Source organism: Trichomycterus rosablanca, chromosome 1 (genome assembly GCF_030014385.1).
Source record: "Trichomycterus rosablanca isolate fTriRos1 chromosome 1, fTriRos1.hap1, whole genome shotgun sequence".
NCBI lineage: Eukaryota > Metazoa > Chordata > Actinopteri > Siluriformes > Trichomycteridae > Trichomycterus > Trichomycterus rosablanca.
In genome coordinates, this window is record NC_085988.1 from 26,378,172 (window position 1) to 26,399,572 (window position 21,401).

General features: G+C 38.5%; 1 protein-coding gene across 1 annotated transcript in view; it reads left to right on the forward strand.

Moving 5' to 3' along the window:
• Positions 1-21,401, forward strand: part of tbc1d2 (TBC1 domain family, member 2) — a 38,235-nt gene that overhangs the window by 5,145 nt on the left and 11,689 nt on the right. Inside the window, exons 2-7 of the mRNA XM_062997101.1 lie at positions 1,490-1,565; positions 12,517-12,539; positions 12,708-12,712; positions 16,343-16,353; positions 20,003-20,120; positions 20,853-20,989. Of these exons, the coding sequence (XP_062853171.1) occupies positions 1,490-1,565; positions 12,517-12,539; positions 12,708-12,712; positions 16,343-16,353; positions 20,003-20,120; positions 20,853-20,989 (370 nt within the window). The remainder of the gene's footprint in view (positions 1-1,489; positions 1,566-12,516; positions 12,540-12,707; positions 12,713-16,342; positions 16,354-20,002; positions 20,121-20,852; positions 20,990-21,401) is intronic.

Genomic DNA, 21,401 nt, shown 5'->3' on the forward strand with positions numbered 1-21,401 from the left:
ACATAACTAAACATGGTGTGAGGTAATGTCAAAGCTGTATAGTTAGTCGATATAACCACACTACATGTAATGAACCCCACCTAATGTCGCACCTTTTTTTTAAGTAATACTTATTTTAAAAAATAGAGAGTTGATTCATTCAATTAATGGGTTTGTTTTATTACAGCATTACTGTGCCACCCTATTATTTTTCATTCATTAATTTTCATAAAACATAATTTGTTGAATGTTTGATCAACACTTTATCCTGGTCAGGGTTGTGACGGGGCAGGTTTTCCCGTAATTGCTGGGTGCAAGGCAGCAACACACCCCGGACAGGACGCCAATCGATTGCTGATCCTCAAATAATCTAATAATTTACACTGTGGTATAAATCCTAGAGACAAATCTCAAATTTTGAGCATGTTAAATCAACAGGCGGCATATAAGGTAATTATTGCCCAGTCTTAACATGAATGTGTTATATCAACACAGCTTTGCTTAGTGTAGCAACAGAATTATGCTGAGACAATACTCAAAGTTTAATATCAGTCTCTTATTGAAAGTTAAAAAAAAGTGTATTGTTATAAAGCTACTGATAAATTACTAACCAATAATAATGAATAAACCATAAATATTTGAATGTGTTTATCATATCAGCCATTACTTTGCAGCCCTAGTATATACATAGATTTGATTACAAGGGAGGCTGCAAAGTTTATGCCATCTAACAACAAGTCTTTAATCAGCTGGTCTTGAAACAAAGGATTAGTTGTATCTTTAATGTCAAACACAGTCATGGACAATTTTGTATTTCCAATTGACTTCACTTGCATGTCTTTGGGGTAGCACTGTCGCCTCACAGCAAGAAGGTCCTGGGTTCAATCCACAGGCAGCGTGGTCCGGGTCCTTTCTGTGCGGAGTCTGCATGTTCTCCCTCTGTCTGTGTGGGTTTCCTCCCACAGTCCAAAAACATGCAGTCAGGTTAATTGGAGACACTGAATTGCCTTATAGGTGAATGAGTGTGTGTATGTGTGTGTGTTTGTGTGTGTCTGCTCTGCTATGGACTGGCACCCCGTCCAGGGTGTTACTGTGTACCTTGCGCCCATTGAAAAGCTGGGATAGGCTCCAGCACTGTGCAACCCTAATTGGATAAGCGGTCAAGAAAGTGAGTGAATGAGTGAGTGCATGCTTTTGGACTGAGGGAGAAAACCCACGTAGACATGGGTGACTCCACAAAAAAAGGACCCAGAACACTTCACCTGGGATTCGAACCCAGGACTTTCTTGCTGTGAGGCGACAGTGCTACCCACAGAGCCACCATATTTGGTTAGGGGTTAGTATGAAATCCAGCAGCCACACAAGCCCCTTGTGGACAAGACTGGGCACCCCTGCATTATTACTTTATTGCATTATTTTAGTGCTTGTCTCACAACAGCACTGAAGTACTTAAGCGCAAATGGTTTCAAGGACCAGCTGTACTGTTTCATAACACAGACTCTTCTTTCAGGCCGCCAATGGACACACCAAGATGTACTGGCTCCAGCAACTGCAGCTCAGACGATGGCAGCACAGAGAGCAGCTATGTTCCGAAACCTCATTGCCAGCCCCAGAGAACCACACCCAGGACGACCAGAAAAATGTAGATACCTGCCCTGGTAAGACAACATAAAATGATTATGTAAAACAATCAGAGCGTTAGTAAAGAAGTTGAGACGAGCTTGGTTTACATGTAGCATGCCACCCAATAAAAACCTTGCATTTGCAATACAGTGTTTTTTTGCCAGGGATGTGAGAGTTAGCCATGTGATAATGCAATAAGTTAACAGAAAGTAAAAGCAACTGGTACTTTGGTTAGAAAGTGGATGAGCAGGGTAGACACGTTATGTGCCAACTACTTTCATAATTGTAAAAGTACCATAAATTTGAAATGAATTTTTCTTCAGTTTACTTGAAGAAAACTACTTATTAGTGTCACAGGGGGTCTGAAGCTTATCCTGAAAACACTTGACTTGCACTAGTCCTTTAAAAGCTATCTGGCACACACCAATGTGTACTCAGTTCATCACCCACTCACTCACCCGTTCAGCTCAGAATATGTGGAATATATTTCAAGCAATTCATTTATGATTTTGTTGGTTTGCTTGGTTGTCAACTTCTTAACTCCAGCACTGGGGCAGGTCAAGCATTATGGATTTAGGGATATGACGTTCAAACCTGTAGTGACTTGCAAAGTGTCTCATGGTCTGTACATGCGTGGTATTAGTAAGACAGTGTACAAGTCTGGTCATGTAAGGTCTTATAACATGCATACTTTTATTTTAAATGAACCGACTCATAGCACAGTTTTTTCATTGAACCAGTCCTGGCAAAACTAGAAATAGGATTTTTTGGCTTCATTTTTGACAGCTGAAACACATGTTTGTAAAAGGCAGCAATAACATAAAAAATTAGTACTGGGCCGTATGACCAAAAATTTGTATCACAGTATTTATTTTTTTCTTAATGCATTTTCTCCCCAATTTCCTCCCAATTTAGCACACTTAATTTTGTCTTCCACTGCTACCAGAGATACCAGATTGTATTCGAGGAGAGCACGTCGCTGTACACGCCTCTTCCGACACGTGTACAGCCCTCCTCTTCTCACCCCTGCTTTCTGCACAGGTGTCTCTTCCACCAATCAGGGTCCTTACACAGCGTATGAAGACCCACCCACCCACATATAGTCCAGCCCCCACCCTGCAGATATGGTGGCCAATTAGTATCTGCTGCAGGCACTGCCAATTATGCCTGCTAGATGGTGCCCAGCCAACCGGAGGCAACACCAAGTTTCGAACCGAGGAGTTTAGAAACTCAGTGCTGGTGTGCAAGCGGAATATCCCCTGGGCACACAGTATTTTTTTAAGATTCTGATGGTTTCACTTTATATCAAGATTTTTTGTATAACACAATATGTGATGGATATTGTGGAATCAGTACGTGTGAAACAATCTATAACGTTTTTATTGTTTTTTATTTGATATTATACAATTATTATTATACAATTAAAAGTATTATACAATTACCCTTAGGTTTCCCTTTAACAAATAAAGTGACGTTTGCAGTCTCCCAGTCACCACTAATGAAGTGCACAGTTATGTCGCTATACTGAAATATGACTCCACTGTATAGCTTGAACACAGGTCTGTAGTAAAAAGTGGATGACTTTAAACATCTCCGCTTTCAGCATGCTTCGGTGTCGGTGGTATAACGTTGGTATAGCAACTGACCTGAAGTATTTTCCTCCCATTAAGACATCCCTCGAATCCAGTGTTTTAATCTGCACAATGCTCCATAGTGCTTTTAGTGGCGAACAGTATTATATGATTTGCATCCTATTGAAGCCTACAGCTGTTGTATTAACTATGGCGGTATATATAAAATCCATACGGTATGAAGAATTAAAGCCGGTATACCAAATGTACCGTCATACCGCCCAGCACTATATAAAATCATATCTTATTAAATTGAGGGAGGGCTTACACAAAACATAAGACAAAAAGCAGTCTTTAGGAGTCATTTCAGACTCCTGGTGACCATATGGATAGAGTTTCTCCAAAACATCCTGTCTTCTGTTTTCTTCAGGCTCTTTTATTGTTCCTCTAATTGTTTCTTTTCATCTTCCATCCTCTTCCTTTTACCCCCAAATGATCCAATCATATTGTCTTTTTAATGAATTGGTTCTTTTTATAATGTGTTTATAATAAGAGAGCTTCAAAACTAGAGAGGCTAGTTTTGATTTAGTCAAGGATCCATTTGTTTGTGTCCTTTGCCATTCAAGGTACCCTTAAAAGTCTTCTTCAGCACCAAATTTCACAGCCATCAATATTCTTGCTGTCTTGCTTTTTAATTGTCTAGCTTTTACATCTATAAAGAACCACATACAAGACCATAGTCATTTTGACCATTCTGATCTTTGTTTAGAGTCAAATCATTTCTGCTCTGAGTGTTGTGTCATACACATATTGAAGGTTATTGATGTTTCTTCCACCAGTCTTCTCAATAATCTCTCTCCAGTCCTGCTTCTCTCGTTATACAGTATGTTCAGTGTACAGGTTAGACAGGAATGGTGATAAAATGCAGAATCAATGTCTAACACCTATGCCAATGTAGAAATTGTAGATTGTTCATTTTTCTATCATGACTGTGGTTTGTGGATCAGTGTAGAGATTCCACATTGGAACGTGCGGATGCTCTGGTATTCCCATCTTCCAGAGGATATTCCATATTTTGCTTTAAGCTTTGCTTTAATCAGTGAAGCACACGTTGACTTCCTTGGCTTTTTTCTGTCTTCTGGTGTAGTGCAATGATAACTCTTGTTCTGTTGCACATCTTGCATAATCTTCAGCAAACTGGTTTGTGATATAAGTCAGGTTGAATGAGATTGCACTCTCCTTCCTGTTTTTGGTAATGGGTTATAAACTGATTCTTCCAATCTGTCTGCCATTAAGTGGTTTTCCAGATTTGATGGCATAATTTGGTCAGCACTTTAACCAAAGTGAAGCCCAAATCTAAATTTTTTGTTGCAGTATTTTTAATGTATTTTTTTTTTTTTTTTTTTACCAGTAATCTTAGGGCCTGTCTTACTTTATCTCCAAGCCCTGAAGTGTGGTTTAGACCAACACAAGTGTCTTGGCAACTGGTGCATTAAGGTTAATGTGAAGTTGTGTTAAAAGTATATCATGATATCATAGTTTCAGCATTAAATCATGACTAAAAGGGAGAACTAAGAGATGAGGGCTCTCTGTGGACATCAGCACCAATCCCACCACCACTACAAATCCTAAGGTGGGTTCCTACAGGGTCCCACAGTCCCAGTACTAAGGGGCCATCAGAACCAGATTACACAACATATCACATGAAACTTGGGGCTTAAACCCTCAACCGTTTATTCAATATTCCAGTATGTTAACAGAAGTATTTGAATATTTTCTAATCACTGTCCACAGAAGAGTCAGAACTGATCTCTGGGGTACTCCTATAATGAGGCTCTGAAGTGATAAACAAAATCTCTCCATACCAACTTATAGGTTCTGTATCGTGAAAATAAAAAAAGGAATGACCATGACCCCTCAATGTCAGCAAGACTGTAGATAAAAATCTGTCAATTCACTGCATCAAATGCTGTGGAATAGTCTGAAAGAATGAGGACTGATGATATAGAATTACTAGCTTTATGCAGTGCTTCAGTAACAGCTGTTGCAATAGAATACCCATCCTTGTACCTTTTTATTTTGATAGAAACCACACTCTCCCAGATTCAAAAATTTTATTATATTTATTGATTGATGATTGACATTTCTCAAAGAACCATTGTTTCTGTTTGTCCTTTTACAGTAACACATTAGTATCAATCACAATTTTAACCACAATTAAATCCAAAACTGAGTAGAATTGGACCTGCTCAGAATTTCAATGCATGCCTTAAGAGCATTGTAAGATGTATTTCAATTAACTGTATTATGCCATGTTTCACCAAGATTAAGCAAGTTATTCAATTGAGTAACTTAAAGAAATAAAATGTTTTAAGGTTTTTGTGCTTAGAATTATTTTTTGTGGTAGGGCAATTCTATAATTCCATGTATGGAATTACCCTAGGTCTGATTATAGATGAACATAAAACCATTTAAATCAGAGAGAGGAAATGAATGTGTGGGAGTGTTGTAATCATGAAGATTTGTAGAGAACTTGGGAAGTGCCCCTTTCATATATTTTTCATATCTTTATAACCAAGAGGTTATGCCAAATAAGTAGACTGCAAATGCTTAGACTAAATTAAAAACACCATCTTTATTTACAGTGGTGTGGAACTGTTCTGGTTTATAATTGCCTTTTTATTGTATATTTGTTAAACAAAACCTAATGTAACAATAGGAACATGCATAAAATAACAAAACAGACATGCAAAACATACATACATGGAGCATACACCTTAACATTATGGCAGAAACATGTATCCAAGATCTAAAAATTGTTCTTGAGAAATGTTTTGTTAACAGTTGCAAAGCCAGTTCTAAGCCTCTAGGACTATGGTGGTAAATCTGCCTTGGTTTTGCTGAGCTGCTAAAAATCTCTACAAAGGCTCAGTGAAAACTAATCTAGGAAGTCGCAGTAGTTTACAGCAACCAGTCTGCATCTAAAAAACAGTGTTTCTGACAATACAATTCAAAGGAGATAGGCAAACCACTGCTAACCAAGAGTAGCATTAGACCTTGTCTGATATTTTTAAAAGCACACTGATAACTTTTAAAATTTTCAGAGAATGTTTTTGGACAATAGGATGATTCACATGCTATTATAAAATGTCCTAAGGAATGTCCTAAATAGGAGTGGAGGAATGTAAAAGTGATCAGTGATGTAAAAGACTAATATGAAATAAAAGCATTTAGTTGCAGTCATTGCAGCTAGATGTGGTACAACAAATTATTAAGTTAGCAATTACTTTTTTTCCAAGAGTGTTATAGGTGTTCTTGTTGTATAGTGATTTGTTGTGTTGTGGCAAATATGCAATAACAGAGGCAGTGAGAAAGGGGTCAATTACTTTTTATAGCATTGTATATTTGAACTGTCTTGTGACGGTTGCTTTTCACCATGAAGTTGCAGTCATGTTTGTTTGGTATGATGTCGAAACAGCTGACTATCTAATCTGGATGATCTGTCTTTGTAAACAGTATGGGGTGGAGCATGGGTGTGGATACTTTGGGGAATTTTATCCCCTAAAAGGTTTTTGGTCTGTAATTGTTCCAGTAAATGTCAGTTTATTCCTGAGGGAGATTAAACTTGGATTATATTTAACCTTTTATAGTGCCTTTATGTATGTATATAAAAGGGATCTTCAAAAAGTTTCCACACTTTTATATTTTGGCTGGAAACGGTGAGGGTGGGAGAAGTAGTAGAGGTTGCCCAATGTGATTCCCACCTTTTTGGACTGCTCAAAGAAGCTTTAAGGGGAAGAAGATATTCATGTGATGATAATGTTAAAGCAGTGGTTTATTAGAAGAAGAACTTTTTGAAGAACCCTATTACAAATATACAGTGTATCACAAAAGTGAGTACACCCCTCACATTTCTGCAGATATTTAAGTATATCTTTTCATGGGACAACACTGACAAAATGACACTTTGACACAATGAAAAGTAGTCTGTGTGCAGCTTATATAACAGTGTAAATTTATTCTTCCCTCAAAATAACTCAATATACAGCCATTAATGTCTAAACCACCGGCAACAAAAGTGAGTACACCCCTAAGAGACTACACCCCTAAATGTCCAAATTGAGCACTGCTTGTCATTTTCCCTCTAAAATGTCATGTGATTTGTTAGTGTTACTAGGTCTCAGGTGTGCATAGGGAGCAGGTGTGTTCAATTTAGTAGTACAGCTCTCACACTCTCTCATACTGGTCACTGAAAGCTCCAACATGGCACCTCATGGCAAAGAACTCTCTGAGGATCTTAAAAGACGAATTGTTGCGCTACATGAAGATGGCCAAGGCTGCAAGAAGATTGCCAACACCCTGAAACTGAGCTGCAGCACAGTGGCCAAGATCATCCAGCGTTTTAAAAGAGCAGGGTCCACTCAGAACAGACCTCGCGTTGGTCGTCCAAAGAAGCTGAGTGCACGTGCTCAGCGTCACATCCAACTGCTGTCTTTGAAAGATAGGCGCAGGAGTGCTGTCAGCATTGCTGCAGAGATTGAAACGGTGGGGGGTCAGCCTGTCAGTGCTCAGACCATACGCCGCACACTACATCAAATTGGTCTGCATGGCTGTCACCCCAGAAGGAAGCCTCTTCTGAAGTCTCTACACAAGAAAGCCCGCAAACAGTTTGCTGGAGACATGTCAACAAAGGACATGGATTACTGGAACCATGTCCTATGGTCTGATGAGACCAAGATTAATTTGTTTGGTTCAGATGGTCTCAAGCATGTGTGGCGGCAATCAGGTGAGGAGTACAAAGATAAGTGTGTCATGCCTACAGTCAAGCATGGTGGTGGGAATGCCATGGTCTGGTGCTGCATGAGTGCAGCAGGTGTTGGGGAGTTACATTTCATTGAGGGACACATGAACTCCAATATGTACTGTGAAATACTGAAGCAGAGCATGATCCCCTCCCTCCGGAAACTGGGTCGCAGGGCAGTGTTCCAGCATGATAATTACCCCAAACACACCTCTAAGACGACCACTGCTTTATTGAAGAGGCTGAGGGTAAAGGTGATGGACTGGCCAAGCATGTCTCCAGACCTAAACCCAATAGAACATCTTTGGGGCATCCTCAAGCGGAAGGTGGAGGAGCGCAAAGTCTCGAATATCCGCCAGCTCCGTGATGTCGTCATGGAGGAGTGGAAAAGCATTCCAGTGGCAACCTGTGAAGCTCTGGTAAACTCCATGCCCAGGAGAGTTAAGGCAGTTCTGGGAAATAATGGTGGCCACACAAAATATTGTCACTTCAGGAACTTTCACTAAGGGGTGTACTCACTTTTGTTGCCGGTGGTTTAGACATTAATGGCTGTATATTGAGTTATTTTGAGGGAAGAATAAATTTACACTGTTATATAAGCTGCACACAGACTACTTTTCATTGTGTCAAAGTGTCATTTTGTCAGTGTTGTCCCATGAAAAGATATACTTAAATATCTGCAGAAATGTGAGGGGTGTACTCACTTTTGTGATACACTGTATATACAGTATATATACAGTATATGGGTCAAAGATGAGACGTAACTTTTTAGTGTCCCCACTTGATAAATAATATACAATTATATTAATATAAGTGGATATACCTTCAATCTACTCCATTTGTACATCTTTACTGAAACCTAAAGTAATTTTTACAGAAAATGTATGATTTTTGAAAATGATTTTCTTGAAACCCCCAAAATGTCATTCAGTGCAACGGTCCCCCTACCTCTTTAAGTAATAAAACATTAAGAAAAAACTAATTAATCTTAAGTAAAACTTAAAATTTACTGCTTTGGCATAATTGTACAAATGTCATGTGTGACATTAAATAATATTCAATCAGATGTGTTTTTTAATATTAATAATATTCAGGATACTTTCAGTCCCCATTTTCCCAATCTTCAGTTGTCATTCAGTACAACGTTAATAAAAAGCCTTATTTTAATATGCAATCAAGCTACTGCAGTCATGTGACCAATTATAACAACAAAAGAAGACTCCTGGGGACCCTTCAGCACACACACGAGGTCAATGCATTTTAACATTATTTGATAAAAATGTCTTTTTACTGACATAGTACATTAAAGAACAAAACTGAGTGTCATTCAGTACAACACAGAAAACAACAAAAGAACAACAAAAGAAGACTCCTGGGGACCCTTCAGCACACACACGAGGTCAATGCATTTTAACATTATTTGATAAAAATGTCTTTTTACTGACACAGTACATTAAAGAACAAAACTGAATGTCATTCAGTACAACACAGAAAACGTAATATTACGGTTAATCTTGTAAACAAACAAGGTTATTAACATTTAAATGTGAATATGTGTAGAAATGTCTTTGAGCTAAGGTCAATGTTAGCTTTTGCTAACCACTGGGATAACTGTAAAATGTGCTAAAGTAAAATTTCTGTCATTCAGTACAACAACAGTCATTCAGTGCAACAGAATTTCGCTATTGCACTAAATTGACAATGACATTGTTATACTGACTTTTTAATGTTTTAAAATTATTTTTAAATATTAAAACCACTTTTTTCCATTCTAGTCTTTCTTAATAAGAGCAGTAATTACAATGAATATGAATAATTATGTTTTTGATGAAGTGGTCCCTGAGATTTTGTTATTGTCAAGTACGATGACCTGCCATTCGTTGGGCAGGTACTGCTGTCTGTAGGAGATGAGGTGCAAGTTAGCTGCATGCTACAAAATTGAAACAGAAATTCCTTTGTGTGGCCAAATCCACCTGATGAAATTTACTACCTTAAGTCTGATGTCAAAATCATAATCGCAGAACCAAAGCCATGTACAGCAAGAACCTCAAGGTTAACAACAAAAGACTGGAAAACATTTGATCAGTTCATGAAATAAAACGCGACTTCAAATGGTTTTCACGGCTGAATGAATTTAGATTTACTGCAGCATCTTTTTCACGTGTTATGACACAAATTCCACACTTCCACACTGTTCTGGTGCCTTACAAGTTGTTATGATGGCTTCATTAGCTTTACTTTTTTCATGATGTAGTAATATTATAACACATACTTGCCACTGGTGTGGCATATTTTCATTCTACTACTGCTACATTAATCAATAAAGAACTTAAAAACTAATTACGTCCTGAATATTCTGATGTAACAGGATAATTTGGAATCATACAGTGCAACAAAAACATTTGCTTAAAATAACTGTAATAAGTAATTTTTATTTATTTTTTTTCATGTGAATGCAAGAGAATCCAGGCCTGCTTCATAGAAAACAGAGTTTGATTAGGTTTCAAATAGAATAGAATGTGTAGCAAAAACATCTTGTATACAAATAAACAAAATCCCAAGACGCATTTGAGTACAAACAATGCACAGAAAATTCAAAACAGAGTAAGTACAGTTTCTTCTGAGGTTTTAAATCTTTTGTAAGAGATATACTAAACTTATAAATTTGAAATGGCTAAGATTGTTCCTTGTGTGTGTATTTTGTCATAAATTAGTCGTTGCACTGAATGACATTTTTGTGCCCTTGTTGTGTGTCAACAACACTAAAATTATCAAATAAGCAAAATGCTGAGAAAAAAAATACATATTTACATAGGTGACACATTTATGCACAATATTAAATAAAAAAAATTATAAAATTTAACCATTTTATTTTTTTGGTACTTGGAACACCCTATATATATATAACCATATATATATATATACAGTATATACTGTATATGTAGGTAGGTAGAAATATTGACGTCAATTTCATTCCACTCATTACTATACAAGTTTATTTATTTTTTAAAATACTTAAAAACTGTATCAGAAATTTGGATCAGCTGTTTTTAATTTCTTTTTATAATAAATCATAAATAATGATTATAAATAATAAATAGCCAAGTATACACAATAAATAGCCCATCTCTTTGTAAGGTTTGTCAGTATGGTAGAAACTGTCCACAAAACAAATCACAATGAAATTCAAGAAGCATTAAAACAGACTGGAATCTTATCATGGCAAAGCTTATATTTGTGGAAGGAAATATCATTCTGCATATTCTGCATATCACAGCTGTACACCCACACTGCACCTAGGAAAAGCTTGCAGGTGCATTTTCTGATGCATTTAGTACCTACCTGGGTTAACATCTCATCACACTGTGGTATTATGCACCATAATTGTAGTCATTATGACATAATTTGTTGACTTGCTGAGGAAATCTGTCCTCAATTTGAGCAGCAGGCTGTTTTTACCTTCTCACTCAAATGTCACAAACATAGACATGAAATCTGAATCTGCACGATTTTTGGCTGCTGTGTATCATGACAGGCAGATAGGGACATTTCAGAGTTGTTTAACGGGCACTGTTTAAAAGACATAGTACGGTTTAGTTAAACTGGGATTTGGACTGCAGGCGTTTTTCTAGACTAGGGTGCCTTATAACCATTTTCTTGATGAGCAGTATTAACATTGGTACTAATCTTCATTGTTACCACATTATTTTCATATAAAAGTCACGTTTAAGACAAGATAATCTAGATCAGAAGCCTATAAATTGTCATTGAAAGGCAGACTTCAATATATTTAATACACGAATCCACCAAAAATATATAATACTTTGCATGGCCTCTTTCAGCTTGTACTATACCTCCGCTTCTTTCAGTTGTCTCGATCTTTCTAAATTGCTTTAAATTGAGTTTCTCAGAATATGGTCTTCAATATCTGAACACTAAGACACTGAGATGTAAAAAAGTACATCTTCAAACATTTTAAAGTAGCTTTAGCCAATGTGGGTGGTAAAAAGCAAAGCAGGATTACTGTGGCCCCCAAGGGTCTCTCACAGTTAACTTTGATTCTATTGTGCTTTGTATAAAAGACATGACATAATTTTTCATCTACTTACTCAAACATTTGGTCATAAGTGATCAGCCATACATAAGGGTAATTTCTTCAGTGTTTGTATTAAATTTAATAAAGTTGCTAACTTTTTGTATGGTTCTTTTAACAGTATTTTCTACAGTATTTTCTAAAGTTCATGCTTTGAAGCTTTCTCAGTAGTCTTTTGAAAAAGCCTTATTTTATCTTGTTGCGTAATATCTGTGAAACTCAGCTCTAAACTGCTTCTTTGTTTAGTTTTGTGTTTTTGGGCCAGCATGTTGTGTCCAGGGAAACTGATCCTGGATCCACATTCCTCTTTCAAATTGTTTTTTTTTCCATAATTGCCCAAGAGATGTGGGAGAGATTAGTCTTGTTTGTGCCAAAATGTTGTAAACTTTAAAGGAGTTGTCTGATTTAGAACCTGTTTTCGGACAGGGTTCATCATTTGCTTCTTGCAGTATGTACAGACCCCTTTAATTCAGTCCAACAATTATGAAATATTGGGGTCAACTCCTGTTTTTGAACACTTGGCAACATCAGCTTCTGGTTTAGGGTTGCCAGATATTAGTCACAGCTGTGCAAAAAGCAGACTAATAGATAGGCAATGTCAAAACCACATCGTTTCTCTGAATGGTTCTAGATCTTTAAGAATAAGTAGACATGAAATACACTTTATTAATTTAGTAACTTACAGAGATATTGTATAAAAGAAGACACATTGCATGTCTGCTTTATGTTTTAATATATTATTAACTGACTGTAGACGCTCAGGTGAAACAGCAGTTCTTTTTGCTAGCCCCCTACTGCTGTGATCTAGGGTTTGACATCTATATACAGACATGATGGTTGGACATCTAAGGGGTTGGACAATGAAACTGAAACACCTGTCATTTTAGTGTGGGAGGTTTCATGGCTAAATTGGACCAGTCTGGTGGCCAATCTTCATTAATTGCACATTGCACCAGTAAGAGCAGAGTGTGAAGGTTCAATTAGCAGGGTAAGAGCACAGTTTTGCTCAAAATATTGCAATGCACACAACATTATGGGTGACATACCAGAGTTCAAAAGAGGACAAATTGTTGGTGCACGTCTTGCTGGCGCATCTGTGACCAAGACAGCAAGTCTTTGTGATGTATCAAGAGCCACGGTATCCAGGGTAATGTCAGCATACCACCAAGAAGGACAAACCACATCCAACAGGATTAACTGTGGACGCAAGAGGAAGCTGTCTGAAAGGGATGTTCGGGTGCTAACCCGGATTGTATCCAAAAAACATAAAACCACGGCTGCCCAAATCACGGCAGAATTAAATGTGCACCTCAACTCTCCTGTTTCCACCAGAACTGTCCGTCGGGAGCTCCACAGGGTCAATATACACGGCCGGGCTGCTATAGCCAAACCTTTGGTCACTCGTGCCAATGCCAAACGTCGGTTTCAATGGTGCAAGGAGCGCAAATCTTGGGCTGTGGACAATGTGAAACATGTATTGTTCTCTGATGAGTCCACCTTTACTGTTTTCCCCACATCCGGGAGAGTTACGGTGTGGAGAAGCCCCAAAGAAGCGTACCACCCAGACTGTTGCATGCCCAGAGTGAAGCATGGGGGTGGATCAGTGATGGTTTGGGCTGCCATATCATGGCATTCCCTTGGCCCAATACTTGTGCTAGATGGGCGCGTCACTGCCAAGGACTACCGAACCATTCTGGAGGACCATGTGCATCCAGTGGTTCAAACATTGTATCCTGAAGGCGGTGCCGTGTATCAGGATGACAATGCACCAATACACACAGCAAGACTGGTGAAAGATTGGTTTGATGAACATGAAAGTGAAGTTGAACATCTCCCATGGCCTGCACAGTCACCAGATCTAAATATTATTGAGCCACTTTGGGGTGTTTTGGAGAAGCGAGTCAGGAAACGTTTTCCTCCACCAGCATCACGTAGTGACCTGGCCACTATCCTGCAAGAAGAATGGCTTAAAATCCCTCTGACCACTGTGCAGGACTTGTATATGTCATTTCCAAGACGAATTGACGCTGTATTGGCCGCAAAAGGAGGCCCTACACCATACTAATAAATTATTGTGGTCTAAAACCAGGTGTTTCAGTTTCATTGTCCAACCCCTGTATATACAGACATGATGAATTAATAGGAAGGGGGTATTTGAATTGTCGTCCTGTCCAGGGTGTTACAGCATTATGGCCAGTAATTTCAGGGTAGTCGGACACTTCACGACCCTGGCCAGGATAAAGCAGTGGTACAACATAAAATAAAATGAAATTTTAAAAGAATTATTTGAATGTTAAATGTCTCAATCAGGCAGCATGGTGGCTCAGTGGGTAGCGCTGTCACCTCACAGCAAGAAGGTCCTGTGTTCGGTTTCCAGGTGGGGCGGTCCAGGTCCTTTCTGTGTGGAGTTTGCATGTTCTCCCTGTGTCTGGGTGGGTTTCCTCTGGGAGCTTTGGTTTCCTCCCACAGTCCAAAGACATGCAGTCAGGTGAATTGGAGATACAAAATTGTCCATGACTGTGTTTGACATTAAACTTGTGAACTGATGAATCATGTGTAACAAGTAACTACCGTTTCTGTCATGAATGTACCCAAAGTGTGTAAAACATGATGTTAAAATTCTAATAAATAAATAAATGGCTCAATCATAATCTGAAAGCAAAATTCTACCATGCTTGAAAGTACCCTAATTCAGAGGTAAGCACTGAGACCTGGCAACCACTCTCAGCAAAATGACTGACATACACCTGGTTTTGTCATAGGCACAAAATTAAGTGTCAAGTCAGGTCAAATTTATTTGTATAGCTCTTTTTACAATAGACATTGTCTTAAAGTAACTTTACAGCATCCAGGACCAACTGACCAAAAAGCCCTGTTGAGCAAGCCAGGGGTGACAATAGCAAGGAAAAACTCCCTTAAAATTACAGGAAGAAACCTTAAGAGGGACCAGACTCAGCGGGAACCCATCCTCAATGGGTGGCCTGGAGAATAATAAGACTGTATAACATTGTGAGTGAACTGCATTTTTAGACTCATGCAGTTGTTTTGCACAGAACGTGATCGAATTGCACATTAGTACATTTAGCCCTGAGTTATTTGATTACTATGACCACAAGTATGTTTGAAGGAATAAATGTGATGTGAAGGGTGCCTGTAAAAGGGAAACAGAATAATGAAAAATAAAGGGTACTCTCAAATGATTGAGCCTTGAATACATCTAGGTGTTTTAACAGGCCAGACTCAAAAAATCAAGTTCATAGCTGAAAACCAGGGTTGTGGCCAAGACAGAAGCTTGTTAATGGCTGGACAAAGCTAATTGAGGTGAAAAGGCTAAATATTAAAGTTTGGATGTTTTTTTTTGTCCAGCTTATATGTTTGAGAAAACCTACAACCAAAAAGTATTTCAATTATTTTTCTTTTTATCATTTTACCATTTAGTTATTTAGACAATCCCTGAAAGTCAACTGTGGGTGGCATGTAGAGAGGGAGTCAGGGTTCTACTGCATTGCTTTGAAGTTTTTCTGCATGACTTGCAAATTGCATCAGTTTCCTGTCTGTGCTCCCGAGACACTCCCAGATAAATGATACCTAATGATTCACGTCCCTTATGGATATATTTTCCAGTAAGTGGATGTGGGTTGTACCATCAAATGACCACATCCAGTTTATTCATGCCTGATCGCTTGTTCTACTGAAGCTGATATGTGTTGTACTGTCCTGCTTCTTGTGTTTGAGTGCAAATCTGCAGAAAGTACAGCCACAGGCTGAGACATGTACAGGAAGTGAAGAAACAAATATGAGGGGCAGACAAACTACGCCAGTTCTAACAACCCTGTAGTACTATATTGCACAAGTGCTATTGCATCTGCAGCGTCTCACTCTAGGTCATTTTGGGCTCATACTGTTATTTGACCAGATCATGCAGGTAAAGGCAGATGGCGAATTTAATTAAGCTGGAAAAGCCTAAATAAATAAATAAGATAACCTAATGAGTGCGGCTTCTGTAGTGTGGCTCATCACCTTACTAGGGTATGTTATGCTGGTTTTCACTTTGATTTCCTTTAATCTCATTTAAGGTCACCTTTTTATATGAACAAAGATTTATGTTTCTTATATCCCAAGAAGGGCTAACTCTGGGTCAGACACCAAAGGCAGAAATAGATTTTGGACAGAGCATTAATTGTTCTCTATTTACTCACTAGTTTTTGGAAGGTAGGATGAAACCTGAGAGGTAGAACGAGAATCCAGAAGAAACCAAAAGGGGACAGGGTACAGCAACACTGCCTGCTGCAGCATCAGATTTTTAAATGTATGAAAATATATTTGTAATATTATTTTTTTTTATTTCATCTCGGTCGGGGCTTCAATGGGTCCTGCAGCACCTAAAACACTAGACGGCATCTACACATCTACAAGGATGCAGTCACCCATTTACTTACTATTTCAATACATAGAGGCAATTTAGAGTAGCCTTTTAATGTTCCATACCCAAGTACTTAAAAACATGAGAAACTCCTTACACATATAGACCAGAGGCAAGGTTTGAACCAAGTTTTTTAGGACCCTGATGCTATGTGCTACCAGCATTATTTGTTGAGCTACTGTGCCACCACTATGTTTACATTTGTTTATATTTTTTTCTCTAATGTTCATTAGTTTACATTAATGCCCATACAGTAACACTAATCCAAATACTGGGCGGCAAGCTGGCTCAGTGGGTAGTACTGTCGCCTAACAGCAAGAAGGTCCTGGGTTTGATTCCCAGGTGGAGCGGCCCGGATCCTTTCTGTGTGGAGTTTGCATGTTCTCCCCATGTCTGTGTGGGTTTTCTTCGGGAGCTCCGGTTGTGAGGTGAATTGGGGATACAAAATTGTCCATGACTGTGTTTGACATTAAAGACTTGAACTGATGAATGTTGTGTAACAAACCTGTCCCGTCACATATGAGCCATATGTGGCTCAAACTGTGCTAGACTTCATTTTGCATCTGTATGTTATAGGGAAAGAACTCTCTACTCCCAGGTCTATGGAATGTAGTTGATTAATTTTCTGATGTTTTGGTTGAGTTTTAATTTTAGGGGATACTAAAAATTAGGGGTCTGATAATACAAAGTGCTTTCTGCTATCAAAAATAGCCAAATGTGCCTATTGGACAGTCAGTCATTTCTATCGCTTTCACTGCATATTAATTCTGAGCTTTATTGCTGTTCACTAACTCACCTGTGAGTTATTGCAGATATGTGATGTGTCTGCTTCTCTGCCTAAATTACAGTTTCATTCCGTACTTTTAAGTTTAAGTCATGTGAAACTCTGCATTCTTGTGATTTAACTGATAACACTGAGGTTGTTGGTTTCAGTGTCTGTCATTTACTTTCTTTCCACTATATGGCAGCTTGTCAGGTTGACCCAAAAAAAGTGTCACTGAAGTGGTTTGAAATAATAACAGTAATTTCCTTTAATACAAACTGAGAAAAAATGTGGGTCTCTTGTCGAAGCTCATTTACACTCACCTGCTACTCATATTATGTATATAATATGAGTTATAGTTTTATAGTTTTCCCTACAGTTTTAGTCAAATCCTGTCTTTCCTCTCTGCTCCCCCTCATAACTGCCATTATTCATTCCTCACTTACTAGTGGAATTGTTCCTACACTCTTTAAAACAGCAGCTATTACTCCTATCTTGAAAAAACCTGGCTCAGATACCAATAATTTTAATAACCTCCGCCCCATTTCTAACCTCCCGTTTATTTCCAAAATACTTGAAAAAGTTATTGCCACTCAACTCCATACCTTTTTATACCAAAATTGCCTCTACGAACAATTCCAGTCTGGCTTTCGCCCCCTCCATAGTACAGAAACTGCTCTTATTAAGATCACAAATGACCTTCTTATGGCAGCTGATTCCGGTTTATTTTCCATTCTCATTCTTCTCGATCTGAGCGCAGCCTTTGACACTATTTCTCATACTATTCTTCTAAATAGACTATCTAGGCATAGACATTAACCATATCGCACTTGACTGGTTTCATTCATATCTCTCAGGCCGCACTCAGTTCATTCAACTCAAATCCTTCAGATCTCAGTTTTCTCCTGTTTTATCTGGTGTACCCCAGGGTTCTGTGCTGGGGCCCCTCCTTTTCATCATTTACCTTCTGCCCCTTGGTAATATATTTCGCACATTTAACATCGATTTCCACTGCTATGCGGATGATACCCAGCTCTACCTATCTAGTAAACCAAGTACTTTGTTCCCACCCATATCCCTTTTAAACTGTTTATCCGAAATAAAAACATGGTTCACCTCTAACTTCCTAAATCTCAATAGTGATAAAACTGAAATATTGCTTTGCGGTTCAAAATCCACACTATCTAAAGTTGACAGTTTCTCCATCCCAATTGACAGCACCTTAGTCTCCCCCTCACCTCAGGTTAAGAGTCTGGGTGTCATCCTAGATAGCTCTTTATCCTTTCACTCTCACATCAGTAATATAACCCGGTCTGCATATTTTCATCTCCGTAACATTAATCGTTTTCTATATTACACAAAACAAACACTTCACCTTTTAACTCACAATGTGAATTGCACATGCTAATGTTTACAGGTATGAGTTGTGTGTAATAAGACTGTCTTTATTGTATTTTAAGTCAAATTCCTTGTATGTGTGAGCATATAAGTGAGCATATTGGCCAATAAGATCTGATTCTGATGAAATACGAGGTACAAACTATCATCAGTGTGTGATCAGAAGCGGAAGTGAAACAAGTCTTTGAGTCTAGCATTTTAAATAAGAACGATTACAAAACAGTTTTACAGATATACACTACATGGGGTACCAAAGGTCAACAAAGCAGTGTTGTAAAAAAATCACAATTAAAACAGACCTCAATAATCTCATGGGATGCTTTTATTCATAGAGGTACCATTGCATTTTTGCTCTCAGTCTCTTGTGAAGAATGTCATTACAGCCTCACATTCACCAAACTCCACCTACTTTCACGCACACTATTGTAAATGGACAGTAACACATTAGGTTAGATAGTTTTAAATTTGCATGTGTACCATGTACTGTAGCATATCTTATAATCACAAAGAGGCACAACATGGTAATGACATGGTAGTGTGTGTTGTTCTTATGTAAGTATATCTGGATTTTAACTTAGCCGTTTTATTAGGAACACCTACTCTGTTAGCACTCATTGTGACTAGCGTCTGAGAGCTTAATAAGCATCTGAGAGCTTATTTTTTAATCAGCGAACACTTTGTAATCACAGAATGTTGATGGTTTAATGTTTTTTGAGTGAAACAATTTTCCTACAGCATCCTCCCTAACACTGCTGCACCTAATACTATACAATACACACTACCATGTTAGTCTCATTGCAGTGCCAAGAATGGTCTTCCATCCAAATGTCAAAGTTGTCATAAGTCCTATATCATTGATGGATAGGGTGAAGCCACCATCCCCTCTCCATTGTTCAAATCATGGCTACAGCCTTGAACTGATGTTAAATAGTCAGTAGTTTTGTTTAACCTAATTTTTTCTTTGTGACTTTCTGGACCTTGTTTTGTCCACAGGGGCACAGTACTGCTTGAACAGGAAAGGGTCCAAGAGTGCTGCAAATTGGGAACCTATAATTGATTTCGTACTCCTGTTAGCAATTGCTGTGGCTCAAACACAGGAATTCAAAAATTAGAAGGGGTGTCCCAATACTTTGTCCAAATATTGCATATATATAAGAGGATATATGCACTGAAAGTATATTGAATGACAAAACTAAAATTGGTTGAATACTTGTTTTTTAAACAAGCGCTTTTACTGTAATTGTATTGTGAGGTTTTATTATTGTTTTGTTTTTTTTCCATGTTCTCATAATTAAGATTATGCAACTGTCACAGGCTGTAAGCTGACTGGGTATTTAATGCTTTGTTGTAGCAAACTTTCTGCCCATGGTGAAGATCCCTACAGGTCTGGTTGGGGTGGAGGCTGCAAATGTTCCTGTGCAGACAGGTCCACTCAATGTGTCTATTAAGCACCCACTCATTGAGATACAGTAAGTGCTTCTACTTACATTTTTTAGAACAATGGTTTAAAAATAAAAAAAATAAGTAAATCATGTCGGTGGCACTGCTGAGATTTAAACTTGTGAGTTTGAACACCACACAGTGGTATGTGGTGTGTTCCCTACAGCACTTTAGACCACCGTGCCACCAAATCAACTTAAAAAATGATCGACATGCTATATATTTTATTTATTTATCTTTTTAAAGTTAAACCTTCTGGCCGCTCAGGTGGCGCAGCGGTAAAGTACGCTAGCACACCAGAGTTGGGGTTTCGAATACATTGTATCAAATCTCAGCTCTGCCATCTGGCTGGGCTGGGCGGCAGCATGAACAACGATTGGCTGTTGTTCAGGGTTGGAGAGTAAAAAAGTCGGATCATAGGTCCTCATAACTGGTGCAACTGCGGCCCCTGCTGGCTGACTGATGGCGACTGCACAGGACTGAGGAATAATGCTGATGGGGATGTGGCCCTCCATACACAGTGCCCGTCAGAGTATGAACTCGACTCGTGCAGGTGAAAAATGCAGTCTGTACTGACTGTACGTGCCGGAGGGGGCACATGTCAGTTGAGAGGCGTCCTCAGTCAGCGGTGAAGGGTCGAATCAGTATAGAGGACACAATCAGGGTAATTGGACACGACTAGATTAGGGGAGGAACATTGGGGGGAAAGTGGGGAAAAATAGAAAATTCTAAAGTTAAACCTTCTGTTTTTGTGTTTACAGAAACTCGGTACACAGCTTCCTTATTGGTCGGCCATCTCAAGATAGGAGTCGGAGTGTGTTTTGGACAGAAGTCCCTACCACCTGTGCCAATACTCCTAAAACAGACACATCAAACGATATGTCACACAGCACATCTGGTAAGTACTACTGACCTATAGTTTAATGAAACCACATTACACCAGAACAACTTCACTGGTGTAGAATCTTCAAGCCTCTGGAATTGTATCTTTTGCAAGAATGGTGTTTTATTTAACCAGCAATCCCTCAGTTTGTGTTTTAAAGATGATAGTGGAGTGGAGAACTGGTGACTGTGAAGACCATAGCTGATTATTTTTTTGTATTTAGTCATTTTATAAAGATCATAATAATCAGTTGGCCATTTTGCCCTTTGTCATCCTGGAGAAAATGACTCCTATTAGGATAGAAATGTTCCATTATATTTATCAGATGATCAAAATCAAGCCTAGTTTAAGCTTGCTCAGCATTTTGTACATACTTAGATCATGCAGTACACCTGTCTGGAAGCATTTTCACTCAGTATGTTTTCTA